We start from the raw sequence: 17,856 nt of genomic DNA, 5'->3' as shown, positions 1-17,856 counted from the left end.
AACACTAGCCAGCAGACAGTAGAGAGAGAGGAGGGGTACAGCAGACAGTATAGAGTACTTATAGGTAATATCATAATTTATACGTGTCAAAGTAGAGCATGTTTTTATACTGTCGTGTTTCCATTGTTGACCGCTATCCTTCTCTTTATGCTCTCAGAATACAACACATTCCAGAAGCAGCGCCTCACGCAGCTGGAATAATCCACTCAGCACCTTTCTGTCACACGACCAATAAGGTAAAATACTCCTTGTTTTGAGAAGGTTTTTCATAATGACTGTGTGTGTGTGTGTGTGTGTGTGTGTGTGTGTGTGTGTGTGTGTGTGTGTGTGTGTGTGTGTGTGTGTAGTGTAGGCGAAAGGAAGTTTTAAATTAGTTTAGCTACGTATGGAGGAATGCTCACATGTTATCTTTAGCGAGTAAATGGTGTCTCACACAAACACAGTCGATCTACAAGCTCACAACACAGTCGATCTACAAGCTCACAACACAGTAGATCTACAAGCTCACAACACAGTAGATCTACAAGCTCACGACACAGTAGATCTACAAGCTCACAGCACAGTAGATCTACAAGCTCACAACACAGAGTGAAGTGATTTAATTTCTCTAGTTTGGGTCTCTGAGAGGAAACAATCTCTCTTTTGTGTCAGGGTTAGAATGTTTCAGAACCTGCAGTAGATAATAATAATAATAATTGACACTTATAATAAATAAATAAAACTAAAAAAACGGTTTCCTGGTTTGAGCCAAGGACTGTCTAAAAAGGACGAGACGCGAAGACAACGCTCCATGGAAGGACAGAAACATGCGCAGTGGGCTTTATGCAGCCGACACTTCCTCCTTCAGCTTCCTGGGTCTCAACTGAGCATGTTTCTGTCCTTCCATGGAGCGCCATGTGAGCAACAACATGGCGGCGCCCGCACGGTCTCCGCGTCCCGTCCTCTTTAGACAGTCCTTGGTTTGAGCACGACGGGGACAGGAGGAACAGAGAGGTTGTCAAACAGGTTTCCTACCCACATAAACACACACTGTACACATGGAACGACATCATTAGAGGAGAACGTACAGTACGTTGTGTGTGTGTGTGTGTGTGTGTGTGTGTGTGTGTGTGTGTGTGTGTGTGTGTGTGCGTAACACGGTCTATACATACAGTCTTACTAAGCTGCATATTTAGTTCAATAATTACACTGCTGTCCCATGTGTACTCTCTCAGAGTTACAGACCTGCCCAGGTGGTGGCGTAACCGTCTGGGCACCCGACTGGTAATCCAGTCGCAGTGTGCCGCGGGTTCGACTCCCGAGCCCGACACGGCCTTTACTGCATGTCTTCTCCCATCTCTCTCCCGTTTCCTGTCAGCCTACTGTCTGTCCCTTCAAAAAAACAATAAAAGGTGTAAGCCGCAAAAAAATATCTGAAAAAAAAAAAGTTACAGACCTGCGAGGGTCCATTTGGTTCCATGTGTACTCTCAGAGTTACAGACCTGTGAGGGTCCATTTGGTTCCATATGTACTCTCAGAGTTACAGACCTGTGAGGGTCCATTTGGTTCCATATGTACTCTCAGAGTTACAGACCTGTGAGGGTCCATTTGGTTCCATATGTACTCTCAGAGGTACAGACCTGCGAGGGTCCATTGGAACCCTCTTTGAAAACTGCTGGTCTAAATATAGTTTAAATAGGTTTGATTAGGCATCGGTCTGTTATCAAGAAATAACAGACCGCTGAGTTTGCCGATTGACCAATCAGATTCAAGCATTCAACAAAGCCGTGAAATAAATGACAGTAATGGCAACAAAACTATAAGATTATTCTAACTTACCGTATGTTAATGTTTTACAGTTGAACCAACAGCTGTAGACAGGATGGCCAGTGGAACCTCAGCTTCCATCACTGGTGAGTTCTATCAACCCTTTAAAACTGGGAAAGGATCTGTGTGGTTTTAGAGTTCAGCTAAACGTAAATATAGGCCTATATACTGTATAGCAATGTAGTTTTATCAGAAAACTCTTAGGATTTAGAACTATAGCATAGCAGATATATAGCATAGCAGATATATAGCATAGCAGATCTATAGCATAGTAGCCAAAGACATATCATTCTGGGTGTCCTTGACTTGAGATCTACTGATTTAAAAGGCATTTGTAGAATCGGCCTCAGGTCTTAATGGGTTAAATCAGATGAAACCAACAAACTGATACTGGTTTAGTCTCATCTGTGATTTTTAATCAATATTATGTTTATTTCTCCAACCAGGGAAGAACAGCGAGCCGTCAGAACTGAGCATTGTTCTGATCGGGGGAAAACGATCCAGAGGTAGAGGCAGTGTAAAGAGTTCAGTAGGAAACCTCATCCTGGGCAGAGATGGTTTTAAAACAAACACAACTAAGAGTGTCATGAGACAAGAGTTAGTGTCAGGGAGACAGGTCAGTGTGGTCGACACTCCAGGATGGGTGTCTAATCATCCCCTAGATCTGACCCCAAAACTGACCCAGTTAGAAATCCAACATAGTTTGAGTCTGTGTCCTCCAGGACCACATGCCTTCGTCCTGGTGATGCCATTGGACGTCCCATATGTAGGAACAGATCTGTCAGCAGAGGAGCATGTGAGTCTTCTCCTCAGTGACCGAGTGTGGAAACGTGCTATTATGGTGTTCACTGTAGCTGATAAAACCAACATGAGACCTGATCTCATTACATCTAATCGTCAATTAAGATATCTTACTGAGAAATGTGAAGGCCGCTTCCATGTTGTTAACATCAGTGACAGAGGAGATGGTAGTCAGGTCACACAGCTGATGGAGAAGATAGATCAGATGGTGAAGAGTAGTGGTGGTCACTATGAGACAGAAGAACACGTCTCAGAGGAACTGAAGGAGAAGGAGAGAACTATCAGCAGAAGAGCAGAACAAAGGAGGACAGACTCTCTGAAACGAACCACTGGACTTCCAGAAGATACTGGTACACACACACACACACACACACACACACACACACACACACACACACACACACACACACACACACACACACACACACACACACACACACACACACACACACACACACACACACACACACACACACACACACACACACACACACACACACACACACACACACACACACACACACGATAAGCTCTCTGAAAGCTTAGATAAGAATCTGTCAAAGTGAAAGTAAACAATGTTTTCTCTGACAGGACTGACTGACCTCAGGATTCTGCTGTTGGGATGGCAGTTGTCTGGGAAGAGTTCAGCAGGAAACACCATTCTAGGAGGGAGTGGTTTTAAAGTTAGTCAGGTAGGTCAGAGGTCAGCGCAGTGTGAGGTGAGACAGGGTAGCGTAGCAGGGAGACAGGTGACAGTGGTGGACTCACCAGGCTGGTGGTACAACCATCCACTACAGGACACCTCAGAGATGGACGGACTGGAGATCCAGGACGGTGTGTCTCTCTGTCCTCCTGGACCACATGCTGTTCTTCTGGTCGTTCCTCTTCATACAGCATTCACCAAAGCAGTGAGAGTAGCAGTAGAGGAACACATGACCCTTCTGTCACAGAGCGCGTGGAGTCAGGCTATAGTCCTGTTCACCTATGGAGACCTTCTGGGAGACAGAAGCATCGAGCAGCACATCGAGGCTGAAGGAGAAGACCTCCGCTGGCTTGTTGACACATGTGGGAACAGGTACCATGTCTTCAACAACCAGGAGACAGATGACACTCAGGTCACAGAGCTGCTGCAGAAGATGGAGGAGATGGTGGCAGGAAACAGAGGAGGACACTATGAAGATGGTGGAGATGTTTCAGAGACGACGTCAGAGAGGAAGAAGATCAGAGAGGAACATGTCCACACATTGATGACCAAGACACAGAGACAAAGAACGGCTCTGAACGCTCTGTTTGAAGGTGAGGTTTCTCTGTGTGCGTGTGTGTGCGTGTTTGTGTTTGTGTGTGTGTGTGTGTGTGTGTGTGTGTGTGTGTGTGTGTGTGTGTGTGTGTGTGTGTGCGCATGTAGCCTTTACTGGTTTTAATGGGTTAAATAACAGTACTTGTTCTAATGAACAACTAATGAACATCATATTATTATATTGGTGCTTTACTTAATGCATTTAAACTCATTTACATAAGAATACATCATGTGATCAATTATTGATCACATGATACTAGTCAGTATAACTTCAAAATTCAAATGATACATTATGTATTGTTCTGTGGTCAGTTTAGTGCAATCATTTATGCAGTTTAATCTCACTAATGTAGTGTGTGTGTGCGTATGTGTGTGTGTGTGTGTGTGTGTGTGTGTGTGTGTGTGTGTGTGTGTGCGTGCGTGCGTCAGGAGAACATCAGAGTCTACCAGAGGTAAAGGTGATGCTGGTTGGTGGAGAACAGAATCAGAGAAACAGAGCTGGAGATATCATACTGCAGAATAATGTGTTTAAACGAACTCCATACAAGGTGAGTAATATGATATGAATGTGATGTTATAATTATAATGAATGACTTCACTCTAAGTAAATAAACAGTAAAGAGATCAAATATGTTTTCTGAAGATAATGTAACAGTATATAATATATTATACTATACTATCTGCTGTCATGAATGTGCATTGATCATGTGATCATTGAAGTGTCACTGATCAATACACAGAAATGTGTCATTTTAGATTTGTGTGTCGGCTATTATCATCGTAGGTCACTTCTGCTATTTCTATTTTTTTATCTTGAAAATGTACTAATTTAGAAGGTATTTGTAGAATCAGCATCTTAACCCATTTTGGGGCGGGAAACCCTTTTGGTGTTTCAAGCATCATGTTATGCTTTAGCTATTGAAAAATAGCAGATCTACAAGCTCATAGCGCGCCACAGAGTGCCGCGCTACGAGCTTGTAGGTCTGCTATTTTTGAAAAATTGCACAATATTAATCCCATATTACTGTCACTGTTAGACAAAGAAAATGAGAATAATATATTCAGTGAGTTCATTTCTGGTAAGATTGAAGAGCAACTCCAGTGAGGACAGAATAGAGTGAATGTTTTGATTATTATGACTAACATACAGTAAACATATTCCAGGAGTTTAAAACCCAGACTAAACTGACAGAATGTGTCAGACAACAGAGACGAGTTGCTGGAAGAACAGTGAGTGTGGTGAACTGTCCAGACTGGTCGACTACACCTCCATCACAGAAGACCAACGACGTCCTTCTACACGGTGTGACTCTGTGTTCTCCTGGACCCCACGCTGTCCTGGTGACTGTCGATGTCAGGTCCAGTTTCTGTGAAGCTGACAGGAGATCAGTGGAGGAACACATGGAGCTGCTGGGGGACAGAGTCTGGAGACGCGCTCTGGTTCTGTTCACGTGGGGATACTGGCTGGGAGGGAGACGTGTTGAGGAGTACATCGAGTCTGAAGGAGAACCTCTGAGGTGGATCCTGGAGAAATGTGGCTACAGGTACCACGTTCTGCATGGTGTCAACTGGGACATTTCAGAAGTCACAGAGCTGATGGAGAAAATAGAAGACATGGTGATGAGGGACAGAGGACACTTTGGACCTTCAAGAAAGATGACCCTGATTGAACGACTGAAAGGACAGAAAACCTTAACAGAAAAACAATGGAAGAAGAGAGAGCAGGAGATGATAGAGAGGATGAGGAGGTCTGTGACGACGGAGCCAGAAGAACCAACCCTGCCAGCTGGCAGGAGAAGGAAAAGCATGGAGCATCTTCCTCCGAGTAGTGAGTATCAATATCCTGTCTACAGCATATTGGCGTTGTTCCTCCGTGCGTGCGTGACCATGTGTGACCATGTGTGTGTGCGTGCATGCACAAATGCTCTGTACTGAATGCTCTGCTGACCTTTTGGGTATATCAGTGTGAATGTGTTGCTGTCTGTTGTCTTGTGTTCCAGTGAGTGTGTTTATATTGTCAGTGTAAATGTGTTGCTGTCTGTTGTCTTGTGTTCCAGTGAGTGTGTTTATATTGTCAGTGTAAACGTGTTGCCGTCTGTTGTCTTGTGTTCCAGTGAGTGTGTTTATATTGTCAGTGTAAATGTGTTGCTGTCTGTTGGCTTGTGTTCCAGTGAGTGTGTTTATATTGTCAGTGTAAATGTGTTGCTGTCTGTTGTCTTGTGTTCCAGTGAGTGTGTTTATATTGTCAGTGTAAATGTGTTGCTGTCTGTTGTCTTGTGTTCCAGTGAGTGTGTTTATATTGTCAGTGTAAACGTGTTGCTGTCTGTTGTCTTGTGTTCCAGTGAGTGTGTTTATATTGTCAGTGTAAATGTGTTGCCGTCTGTTGTCTATGTTTATATTGTCAGTGTAAATGTGTTGCTGTCTGTTGTCTTGTGTTCCAGTGAGTGGAGGAACTCGCTCTTCAGGATATGACACCGCCAGTAAAGCTCCAAGCATCAGTGATGCTGATGTAAGTGTGAGAGAGGAAGATGTTTCATAGATGAAACATTTAAGTTCTCATTTGTTTACTTTATGTTTCATTGTATTTTCAGTCTGTGGTGACGGGGCCAGCTGTCAAAAGAAGGAGAAGCATGATTTGGGATCCTCCAAGCAGTGAGTATAAATATCCTGTTTACATCATGATGTCATCACTGTCAGATGGAAACCTGTACTGTATGTCCAATAATGTTATACTTTTCCGGTAATAAAAAGAGGCTGTGTTTCAATGGGTAGTAATTATTTAGTCACAGCTGTTGTTAATACTTTTTATTGGTTCAATACTGTAGTTATAAAACACACAGCCAGACTACTTATGTCTTATGGCATTAATTTAGGAAAAAATTAAACGATAATTATGTAATCGTGTAATGTAATGTGTTGCTGTCTGTTGTCTTGTGTTCCAGTGAGTGTTTCAGTGTAAACGTGTTGCTGTCTGTTGTCTTGTGTTCCAGTGAGTGTGTTTATATTGTCAGTGTAAACGTGTTGCTGTCTGTTGTCTTGTGTTCCAGTGAGTGTTTATATTGTCAGTGTAAATGTGTTGCTGTCTGTTGTCTTGTGTTCCAGTGAGTGTGTTTATATTGTCAGTGTAAACGTGTTGCTGTCTGTTGTCTTGTGTTCCAGTGAGTGTGTTTATATTGTCAGTGTAAATGTGTTGCTGTCTGTTGTCTTGTGTTCCAGTGAGTGTGTTTATATTGTCAGTGTAAATGTGTTGCGGTCTGTTGTCTTGTGTTCCAGTGAGTGTGTTTATATTGTCAGTGTAAATGTGTTGCTGTCTGTTGTCTTGTGTTCCAGTGAGTGTGTTTATATTGTCAGTGTAAACGTGTTGCTGTCTGTTGTCTTGTGTTCCAGTGAGTGTGTTTATATTGTCAGTGTAAACGTGTTGCTGTCTGTTGTCTTGTGTTCCAGTGAGTGTGTTTATATTGTCAGTGTAAATGTGTTGCTGTCTGTTGTCTTGTGTTCCAGTGAGTATGTTTATATTGTCAGTGTAAATGTGTTGCTGTCTGTTGTCTTGTGTTCCAGTGAGTGTGTTTATATTGTCAGTGTAAATGTGTTGCTGTCTGTTGTCTTGTGTTCCAGTGAGTGTGTTTATATTGTCAGTGTAAATGTGTTGCTGTCTGTTGTCTTGTGTTCCAGTGAGTGTGTTTATATTGTCAGTGTAAATGTGTTGCTGTCTGTTGTCTTGTGTTCCAGTGAGTGTGTTTATATTGTCAGTGTAAATGTGTTGCTGTCTGTTGTCTTGTGTTCCAGTGAGTGGAGGAACACAGGATTTAGTATTTGACTCCATCAGTGTCGTTTCAAGCCAGGCAGAGTCTGATGTGTTTCCATTGTGGTCTACAGTATGTATTACATTAATCAACATAGCATAACACTTTGTTGATAACTAGCTTTAGTTACAAATGCAAATGTAATTGATCATATTTTTCCATTGTTGTTTTTATATAGGAAGATAAAAAAATATATGTAAGTGCTGATGATTGATATACCATATATCTGATATGTCGAGATGATATTTGTGCTTTTTCACTAATTACAATGTTCCCTCTCTTTCCTGTTGACAAGGAGACACGACAGAAGACTCTGTTTGAGAGACTGACAGGAGTTAAAACTCTAACAGCAGAAGAATGGAAGAAGAGAGAGGAGGAGCTGATCGATACGATGTTGACACTTGTGATGACGGAGCCACAAGAACCAAGTAGTGAGTCTTACTGTTGTCCTCATATGTGGACATGCATTACTTACTAAAATGTGTGTTTGTGCATTTCATAAAATAACAAGATTGGATTCATTTTCATTAAAGAATCATTAGTAGGCTGCTCTGAGATGAATATTTAGGGTGACCAGATTTAGGGTGACCCGTTGCGTGAAGTCCCTCATTTCCAAGACTTTTCAGGCGTCCCACAAACTGAGACCCTGTCCCACATTGGGCATATAGGGCAATATATTTGCAAACAAAGTATCTTGCTTTCAAATAAGTCAGGACACTGTCAAAGTGCACGTGGTCAGGTAGGACACCTACTGGACGACAAGAGGTACTGCATAGATCTCAAAAGAAAACTATCATTCCCAGACATGTCCTCTCCATTATAGTTACAGAGTGACCAGACGTGTCCCTTTGCGTGGGACAGCCCCTCAGGCATCAAACTGAGACCCTGTCCCACATTGTGACCGACAGGCATCAGTGTTCAACCTGAGACCCTGTCCCACATTGTGACTGGCAGGCATCAGTGTTCAAACTGAGACCCTGTCCCACATTGTGACCGACAGGCATCTGTGTTCAAACTGAGACCCTGTCCCACATTGTGACCGACAGGCATCTGTGTTCAAACTGAGACCCTGTCCCACATTGTGACTGGCAGGCATCAGTGTTCAAACTGAGACCCTGTCCCACATTGTGACTGGCAGGCATCAGTGTTCAAACTGAGACCCTGTCCCACATTGTGACTGGCAGGCATCAGTGTTCAAACTGAGACCCTGTCCCACATTGTGACCAACAGGCACCAGTGTTCAAACTGAGACCCTGTCCCACATTGTGACCGACAGGCGTCAGTGTTCAAATGGAGACCCTGTCTGTCCCACATTGTGACCGACAGGCATCCGTGTTCAAACTGAGACCCTGTCCCACATTGTGACTGACTGGCATCAGCGTTCAAATGCCCTAATTAATAGTCAGTCCTCAATAGTTGGCATTCTGTTGTAAAGCTCATCTTGCTGGAAAAGAGACAACCTCTTTTCCAGCAAGATGTTTTTAAGCCTGTTATAATAGGCCAACATGAGAAATATCCCCTGCCTTGGCTACAGTAGCATTTTAACCAAAATGGTTTTATTCTATTTTTATTCTAAGTGTAAATGTGTGTGTTTGTTGTCTTGTGTTGCAGTGACAGTATTTTATTCTAAGTGTAAATGTGTGTGTTTGTTGTCTTGTGTTGCAGTGACAGTGTTTTATTCTAAGTGTAAATGTGTGTGTTTGTTCTCTTGTGTTGCAGTGAGTGGTGACACACCTTCTGCCAAGGTCTCAGATTGGCGGAACAGACATCCTGGACCAATGGCGCCCTCTTCAGGATATGACACCATGAGCATGGCTCCTCCCAGCCAGGCAGACACTGGTGATGTGAGAGATGAAGATGTTTCATAGATGAAAACTTTATTAGGCTTGAGTTATACTTTGATGCACAGACCGGTGTCACACGGATGAATAGCAGATCTACAAGCTCACACAACTAGTAGTGATGAGCATTGCTATTCTTTTCAGTGTACTGACAATCCAATTCAAATCAGATCACTAAAACTTTACTTTGAATTGTACAGATCTAATTGTATTATTAAGACTCATGGGTATCTCCTACACCCAACACGTCACCAACGAGGAAGTACGGCAAAAGGTCAGCCAAGCCATTGGCCCACATGATGACCTTCTTACTACGGTCATAAAACGGAAACTGAGGTGGTACGGACACATCACCAGATCCTCTGGCCTTGCAAAGACCATCCTGCAAGGTACCGTACGAGGTGGCAGGAGAAGAGGGAGACAAAAGAAAAGATGGGAAGATAACATCGGAGAATGGACACACCTGAAACTCAGTGAGGCAATGAGAGCTGCCGAGGACAGAGAGGGATGGAGAGAGCTGGTCAACAGATCGTCTGTGGTGCCCCAACGACCCTCCGGGGTTACGGGATAGGTGAAGGTGAAGGAATTGTATTATTGTATTAATAAGAACATATTTCTACCGTGGTGTTTAAATCAGTTTAGGTTCACGTTTATTTGTCTTGATTCATTTGTTGTATTTAAATGTATATCTTATTATGTATATATTTCGATACGTTGTTGAATAGTAAGGTACAGGCTGATATTTGCATATTTCAGTCATATTGACATGATTGTCCCTTTCTTTAAATCTCTATTGGTCAATAAATGTAAACCCACACCAGTCAACCTCACCCACTTTTAAACATGTTTTACTGCTGCATTGACACCACAGTATAATTAATTAGTATTACTGTAAATTACTTTAACCCCTAGGATACTAAACCTGGGTGATTTTCACCCAGACAATTACAAACACGGGCGGGGACTTGACAAAAGGGTGAATTTGCAACACATAATGTGATGAATCCAGAGTTGCAGGAATACCCTCCATTTGATCCAAATAAACTCACCAAGGTTGCAGCTGTCGGGCAAGCTTGAATGATCCTCTTTCAATCTGCAGAGCGTTAGTCTTGTACAAATCCACCGTAGACAGTCAGCCAGCTACTTTCTGCTAAGACCTTCCGTGCCGTGATAAAGTGTTGGGGTTTGGAAGCGCTCGTGCAGGACTGATCTAAACGGCTCATAAAACCATAATTTTTAAACTTAAAAGCAACATGCCCAACATTTTTCATTAGATACAATTTGGGCATTTAGCAGACGCTCTTAATCCAGAGCGACTACATTGAGCAAGAACAAAAAAAGCATGGGAATACATACATGACATAAAAACATTTATCATGATATTGGTCCTACGTACCTTGTGTGTGTAGAAACTTCCGTGCATTTTGATCCCGGATCCTGGGAGTAGAGATTTGAACTGTTTCTCATATAACTCAAAATGATGGGACATCTAATTATAATTTGTTTAATTAATGTCCTTGATTTTATTATCCCTTTCTCTATAGGGAACTATTCCTATGCATGGTGAGATGGAAGAACATTGTGTTACAGAATCGCTGTCCTCTCCGGAGCTCCAAGATGAAAGTGATCTAAGTTTGTCCTTCAGTGGTTTGAGGACGGAAGAATCCGCCTCTCTGCCTCGTTCTCACAGCTTACCCTCACTGATCCAAAGCCCATGTTTAGAGAACAAGACGGGTTTCAGAGCAGAACGCTCCCGCAGCGTAAACGATGTTACACTACCGGACAAAACGCAGACATTCACGCCTGATATCATCGTTGTGGAAAACAAGGAACGCTACAGGTTCCACTGCGCCCACGCAGGACTGTTCCAATGCAGCGTGACCGGCCTGGGGTTTAAGATGGAGAAAGATGGAGAGGTGACTTACGGGACAGTCCCGTGGCACCGGGGCCTTCTGTCCCAGCTGAGCAAGAAGCCTGCGGGACCACTGTTTGACATCAAAGCTTCTCAGGGGTCTGTGTGTCAGCTACACATTCCACACTGTGAGATCCTCTCCACGGGTGGAGGCGAGTCCTTGTCTGTTGTCCATGTGGTGGATGATGACGGCTTTGAGCTGATCAAACCCCATGTGGTCACAGAAACTCATGTTATCATAGATGTAACTGGGTTGTCTTTATTTGGTCTCATCATGGAGATGCTGTTCGGGCCCAGACCTATCCTGGCACTGGTGGCACTGTTTTATACACCACCGATTGAGGATGATGATGACCCCATGTCAACGCTGAATGTACTGCTGCTACCCAGCAATGTGGTGCTGAGTGACGTGAAGAAGGAAAGGAAGGAGATGAACGGAGAAGAGATTTACATCGAAAAGCCTCCCTGCGTACTAATCCCAAAGAAGAAATATTCCCTCTCCACCTCGCATCGGGATGATGCCGTCGTCATTGAACCACACAGAGCAGGCTTTGAAGTCGACGAATCGTGCTATCACAATTACATCACGACGTTTCAAGTGACTTTAGAGAAAAGGATGAAGATGGTCGAGCTGCTTCTAAGGGACTGCAACACCTCTGTCTGTGCGTGGGAAAGCTGCGTGAACTTTTCAGCTCCTGCTGTGAGAAGACCACAGAGCCGACGCGTTAAGCGCACAGCGAGTCTCGCGGCAGAAGACAGACTGTATTCCGTGCGGAATAGCTTCATCGACAGCATTTCGGACGCCAGTCTCAACATTCTCCTGGACAGACTCTTTGCCATGGAGGTGTTAACCGAATCTGAGCGGGAGGCGGCCGCTGGGGAGCAGAGGAGAAATGTCAAGGCACGTATTGTCATCGACACAGTGAGGCACAAAGGACCTGATGTGAGTTCTACAATGATAGTGCTTCTTTGTGATCTGGACAAGTGCCTCTCTAAACATCTTGGGTTGATGTAGAACTGGACTGCTCCTTAACCCGGCCTAGGACACTGAACACGGGATAATTTCATCCGGACAATTATATTTTTGTCATTTTCGTAATGTTGCTGATGTCAGAGGTGGGCGGGTCTTTCAGTACCTTCATGATGCTCAGTGACATCATAATGTTGCTGATGTCAGAGGTGGGCGGGTCTTTCAGTACCTTCATGATGCTCAGTGACATCATGGAAGCTAGGTTTGTTTCCCTGCCCACATCCCTGGTTTTTTCTACAGGGATGTTCGGGTGAATTTCGTGATATAGAGAAAAATCCCATACACCCACAATTGACTTGTTTCTTCACTGGACTTCACTGGACCATTCTCACAGGAATGGGTGGACCAAAGGAGAATGTTGAGATGTGATCTGTATTGTATTTATATGTAATGTATACTGAAGTGCCACACCGGAAGTACCGGATATGCCTGTTACCCCAATGTGTATATAATGACGATAAAGACACTCAAGAACAAGCTCATCGATAAAAACGGTACGACATTCAACATTGAGGTACAGAGAAAAGTTCTGATGTTGATGAATGTCATGGGTGCTACATCAAAACGTGGCATGAAATTCTAGTTCTGGGTGCCTGCCATGCAATGGCAGAAACACAGGTTGAAATCCGAAACACATACCTAATAATAATCGTAATAATAATAATGTTCCGAAACTTTGACCTCTATGGCCGGCCGCACGGTTTACCAAAGCCCCGCAATATATACATCAAAACACGCGGCTAAAACATAATTTATGGGAAAAAACTCAAACTAAAAACAAACATGATCTGCCCTGCAGTCACCATGCTGCACCTGTGATGTTCCTTTTTACTGACACCAAGTTTAAAATAAGAATTGAACGCACAGAATATCACTACGAAACAACTGAAAAACCTGTTATTTTAACGGTAGTGGATGGTAGTGTGATAGGAGAAGGATATCAAATGGAACACAACCACCCTAAAGACTAATCATTGTGTATATTCCTGCACTATACCTGCATTGAGTGACCTTGGTACATAGAATTTGATCTATTGAAGATTCTGACCTTCAAATGTACATAATTTTTGTTTTGATTGTATTGTTCTTTCTGCTTTGGCAATGTATAAACGTACGTTTTCTCATGCCAATAAAGCCCTTTGAATTGAAATTGGATGGAGAGAGAGAGGGGATTTTTGTCCAACCACGAAACGGCAACCAATGGGTGCGAAGAGGGGCACAAACACGGGCGGGGACTTGACAAAAGGGTGAATTTGCAACACATAATGTGATGAATCCAGAGTTGCAGGAATACCCTCCATTTGATCCAAATAAACTCACCAAGGTTGCAGCTGTCGGGCAAGCTTGAATGATCCTCTTTCAATCTGCAAAGCGTTAGTCTTGTACAAATCCACCGTAGACAGTCAGCCAGCTACTTTCTGCTAAGACCTTCCGTGCCGTGATAAAGTGTTGGGGTTTGGAAGCGCTCGTGCAGGACTGATCTAAACGGTTCATAAAACCATCATTTTTAAACTTAAAAGCAACATGCCCAACATTTTTCATTAGATACAATTTGGGCATTTAGCAGACGCTCTTAATCCAGAGCGATTTACATTAAGCAAGAACAAAAAAAGCATGGGAATACATACATCACATAAAAAAAGCATTCATCATGATATTGGTCCTACCTTGTGTACCTTGTGTGTGTAGAAACTTCCGTGCATTTTGATCCCGATTCCTGGGAGTAAAGATTTGAACTGTTTCTCATATAACTCAAAATGGTGGGACATCTAAAAGCTCAGAGATCAAAAGTCGGAAAACACAAAAGTCGTTCGTTCGTTCGTGAGGAGTCGCAGACGTGTATCAAAGTGTTATTGCCGACGGTCAAACGGTTCATGAGCTATGCTATATTCAAAGTTAACATTTTCTTTTTTTAATATATTTTTTATCCCACGATTTTGTAACCCATTTTTCACCCCTGTGTCAATCATCTACTGTGATCCTGGGCTCTACACACCCTCCGCCAACCTGGGGAGAGCAACGGACTCAACTCATGCTTCCTTCATGCCTGAGTGTCCAAGTTGCTCCTTTACACCTGACAGGGGGAGTTTCCCTGGTTGGACGTAGCGCGTGGAAGGAACACGTTATTCCAACCAGTTCCTTTCCCCTCCAATTTAAACAACATTAACTTCACCTTGTCACTGGATCTGCCATTCACTTCATGCATGCGCATAAAACCCTCTACTGCTGCTATGGTTGGCGGAAGAAACAGAAGAAGGGAGAAGATAACCGGATTGCAGCAGTATTGAGTTCACACATCTGGCGGAGTCAGGTTGGTTAGGGAGAACAACAATGAGCTGGCAGCCTACACAGGCTTTGGCCACCTGGTTAAAGGGACACTTCACCCTTTTTGCAAAAAAATATATGTTAATGACGTTTAGAAGCTTTAGATCACTTTCCTGGGGGTCTTTATGTGTGTAATATGTGGTTTTAGATATTTTAGATTGTAGCAGTGAGCCTGTTGTCTCTGATGTCATGGACACTGGGCTCACTACCTTCCTGGACTACAATTCCCATAATTCTTTGGTGCACTGCTCCTCCTTGTGGATAGGGGGGAGAGCTGTCTTACTGAGACAACATGTAGTCCAGGAAGGAAGTGAGCCCAGTTGTCCATGACATCAGAGACAACAGGTTCACTGCTACAATCTAAAATATCTAAAACCACATATTACACACATAAAGACCCCCATGAAAGTGTTCTAAAGCTCCTAAACGTCATTAACATATATTATTTTGCAAAAAGGGTGAAGTGTCCCTTTAAGAGTGTCCACTGTGAAACTGGGAGGCCGGCGGTTCGATCCCCGGCTGGGTCATACCAAAGACTGTAAGAATGGGACCCAATGCCTCCCTGCTTGGTCATTTACAAGAGGTTATACATAACAGTTATAAAGAGCGTCACAGTCCCGCCCCCCCCCCCTTTATTTAAAGACGTTTACGCCGCGGACAAAGCCAACTGGAGTTGTGACAAATCATGACAACGAACACAATGTTTTGGGGCCGAACAAATAATTAGAAAGAAGAAAAAAAACGGCAGGTTACAACACTTTTTGTCTTGTTGTTTGGTCCAAAATATTGTGTTTGTTGTCATGATTCGTCACGACAAGAGTTGGCTTTGTCCGCGGCGTAAACGTCTTTAAATAAAGGAAAGGGGGCGGGACTGGGCCTGGCGTCGTCACGAAAGGGGGCGGGACTGGGCCTGGCGTGGTCATGAAAGGGGGCGGGACTGCGACGCTCTACATAACTATGGTTCTCTACGACACATTTCTCTGCGGTAACGTGTGTGACAAATTGCACGACGTTGACGTTGAGTTAATGCTCTCAAGTTTATTTTTGGCAGTGTTTATAACTCCAAAACATCTATTTTGCAGATCATGATTTAAAAATAAAAAAGGAAGATAGAAAATAAAAATCAAAACAGAGGGAAACAAAAACAACCACACTTAAAACACAAATCTAGATCAAGCTTATTTTTGCTATTATTAAATACTGTATAAAATTATTGGTTCACTATAAAAGTATTGTATTCTATGGCATAGAGTCATGCATAAAGGCTCATTCATAGTCTGGATTTTCGGTGGTGAGGTGACCACCGCTCCGGTGGTGAGGTGACCACCTCTCTCTAGTGGTGAGGTGACCACCACTCCGGTGGTGAGGTGGTGGTGAGGTGACCACCGCTCCGATGGTGAGGTGACCACCTCTCTCCGGTGGTGAGGTGACCACCTCTCTCTGGTGGTGAGGTGACCACCGCTCCGGTGGTGAGGTGACCACCTCTCTCTAGTGGTGAGGTGACCACCACTCCGGTGGTGAGGTGGTGGTGAGGTGACCACCGCTCCGATGGTGAGGTGACCACCTCTCTCCGGTGGTGAGGTGACCACCGCTCCGATGGTGAGGTGACCACCTCTCTCCGGTGGTGAGGTGACCACCTCTCTCCGGTGGTGAGGTGACCACCTCTCTCCGGTGGTGAGGTGACCACCTCTCTCCGGTGGTGAGGTGACCACCGCTCCGGTGGTGAGGTGACCACCGGAGCTGAAATAACGTGGAGCGGTGGTGAGTAAAAACAGAGAGAAGGGCTGGGGCGGTCGTTCGCGGCTCAGTGACATCATGTTCGGTGGTCACCTCAGTGACATCATGTTCGGTGGTCACCTCACCACCGAAGACCCAGACTATGAATGACGCTTGACTCTATGGTGCTATGGCATCTCATCCTTGACTCTATGGTGCTATGGCATCTCATCCTTGACTCTATGGTGCTATGGCATCTCATCCTGTCTAAAGAGCATATTGCGGTCAGTGATAACAGTGAACAGGTACGTGTGCACAGGAAGGGACCAGTGTCCAGGGTTCTACAGCAATAGGTTCTCAACGGTCGGCTCCGGGGACCACCCGGGGGTCCAAATGGGACACTTTGAAGGGTCAGTGAAGGGACGGCTCACACCGAGCACTAGAACTATATCTCAGTGGTCCGGGGACCACCCGGGGGTCCAAATGGGACACTTTGAACTAAAGGGTCAGTGAAGAAACGGTTCACACCGAGCACTAGAACTATACCTCAGTGGTTCTGGGGACCACCAGGGGTCCATGAGGGGGTTAACCAGAATAGTTTTTTGATCAACGTTTGCCTGTTATCTCTCCTAACGGTACCGACATCAATACAACATGGAATTGTGGACAAAATCGTACCAAACGACAAAAAAGTTAACTCTTTAGTGTTTGGGTCTGTGAGGCTAAATCTCAACAAATGGTGGTCTGTGGCTCAAATGCCGAATTAATGAATAATAATAATGGACCTTGATGTGAATAGCCTTGTAACTATATTGTATTTTTATTTCATAGTTTGTGTGAACTTGACTTAAAACTAAATGTCTATATTTCTAGTGGTCAGTGTGAATGGCCCTTAAAAAACAAACAAAAAAACATTTCACTTTCAAACATGTTTGTAACTTCAAACTCCATTTTTGATAGATTGATTGAAGACACACATCCATCTGTAGTTCAGGTGACTGATATTGTCCTTCTAATTAATACGTGGTTTTCTATTACTTTCTTCATTTATTTTGCGGGTTTTCTTTTATACATTATTCCATTTGAAAGTGAAACATCCCTGTGAACTCTCCAGGGTTGAACGGACCTTTAAAGGACCACTTTTCAACCCATCTTCATATAATAGGTCCTCACTAATATTCATGATAAAATGGCACGATTTGTTTCTACTCAGTCTGTGTCTCATATAGGAGGGCTGTGGGCGGTTTAGAAACCGTCTTCCAGTGACATCATCATTAGGCAGATTTATTTTTTAAACAAGATTTTTTTTTAACAAAAATGTGAGA

General features: G+C 43.7%; 1 protein-coding gene and 1 long non-coding RNA gene across 2 annotated transcripts; one reads left to right on the top strand and one right to left on the bottom strand.

The window, feature by feature from the left end:
• Positions 1–1,861: 1,861 nt before the first annotated feature.
• LOC308335899 (uncharacterized protein) lies at positions 1,862–10,365 on the top strand (the record flags this gene model as incomplete). Its single annotated transcript, XM_080793121.1, has 11 exons — positions 1,862–1,892; positions 2,253–2,957; positions 3,199–3,903; positions 4,334–4,452; positions 5,069–5,732; positions 6,346–6,413; positions 6,496–6,556; positions 7,691–7,758; positions 8,003–8,138; positions 9,427–9,742; positions 10,132–10,365. The coding sequence occupies 10 exons, from the start codon at positions 1,862–1,864 to the stop codon at positions 9,573–9,575; spliced, it is 2,706 nt and encodes a 901-aa protein (XP_080649247.1). The 3' UTR covers positions 9,576–9,742; positions 10,132–10,365.
• Positions 10,366–15,833: 5,468 nt separating this feature from the next.
• Positions 15,834–17,194, bottom strand: LOC308335544. Its single transcript, XR_013966036.1, has 2 exons — positions 17,078–17,194; positions 15,834–16,982 (listed from the first exon to the last, which is right to left on the bottom strand). It is a non-coding gene; the product is annotated as an uncharacterized lncRNA (long non-coding RNA).
• Between the last annotated feature and the right edge of the window lie 662 nt (positions 17,195–17,856).

Source organism: Protomyctophum bolini, assembly GCF_963924005.1.
Source record: "Protomyctophum bolini genome assembly, chromosome: 20".
In the NCBI taxonomy this organism is placed as follows: Eukaryota; Metazoa; Chordata; class Actinopteri; order Myctophiformes; family Myctophidae; genus Protomyctophum; species Protomyctophum bolini.
The sequence above is the reverse complement of the archived record's forward strand: the minus strand, read 5'-3'. Positions and strand labels throughout refer to the sequence as shown.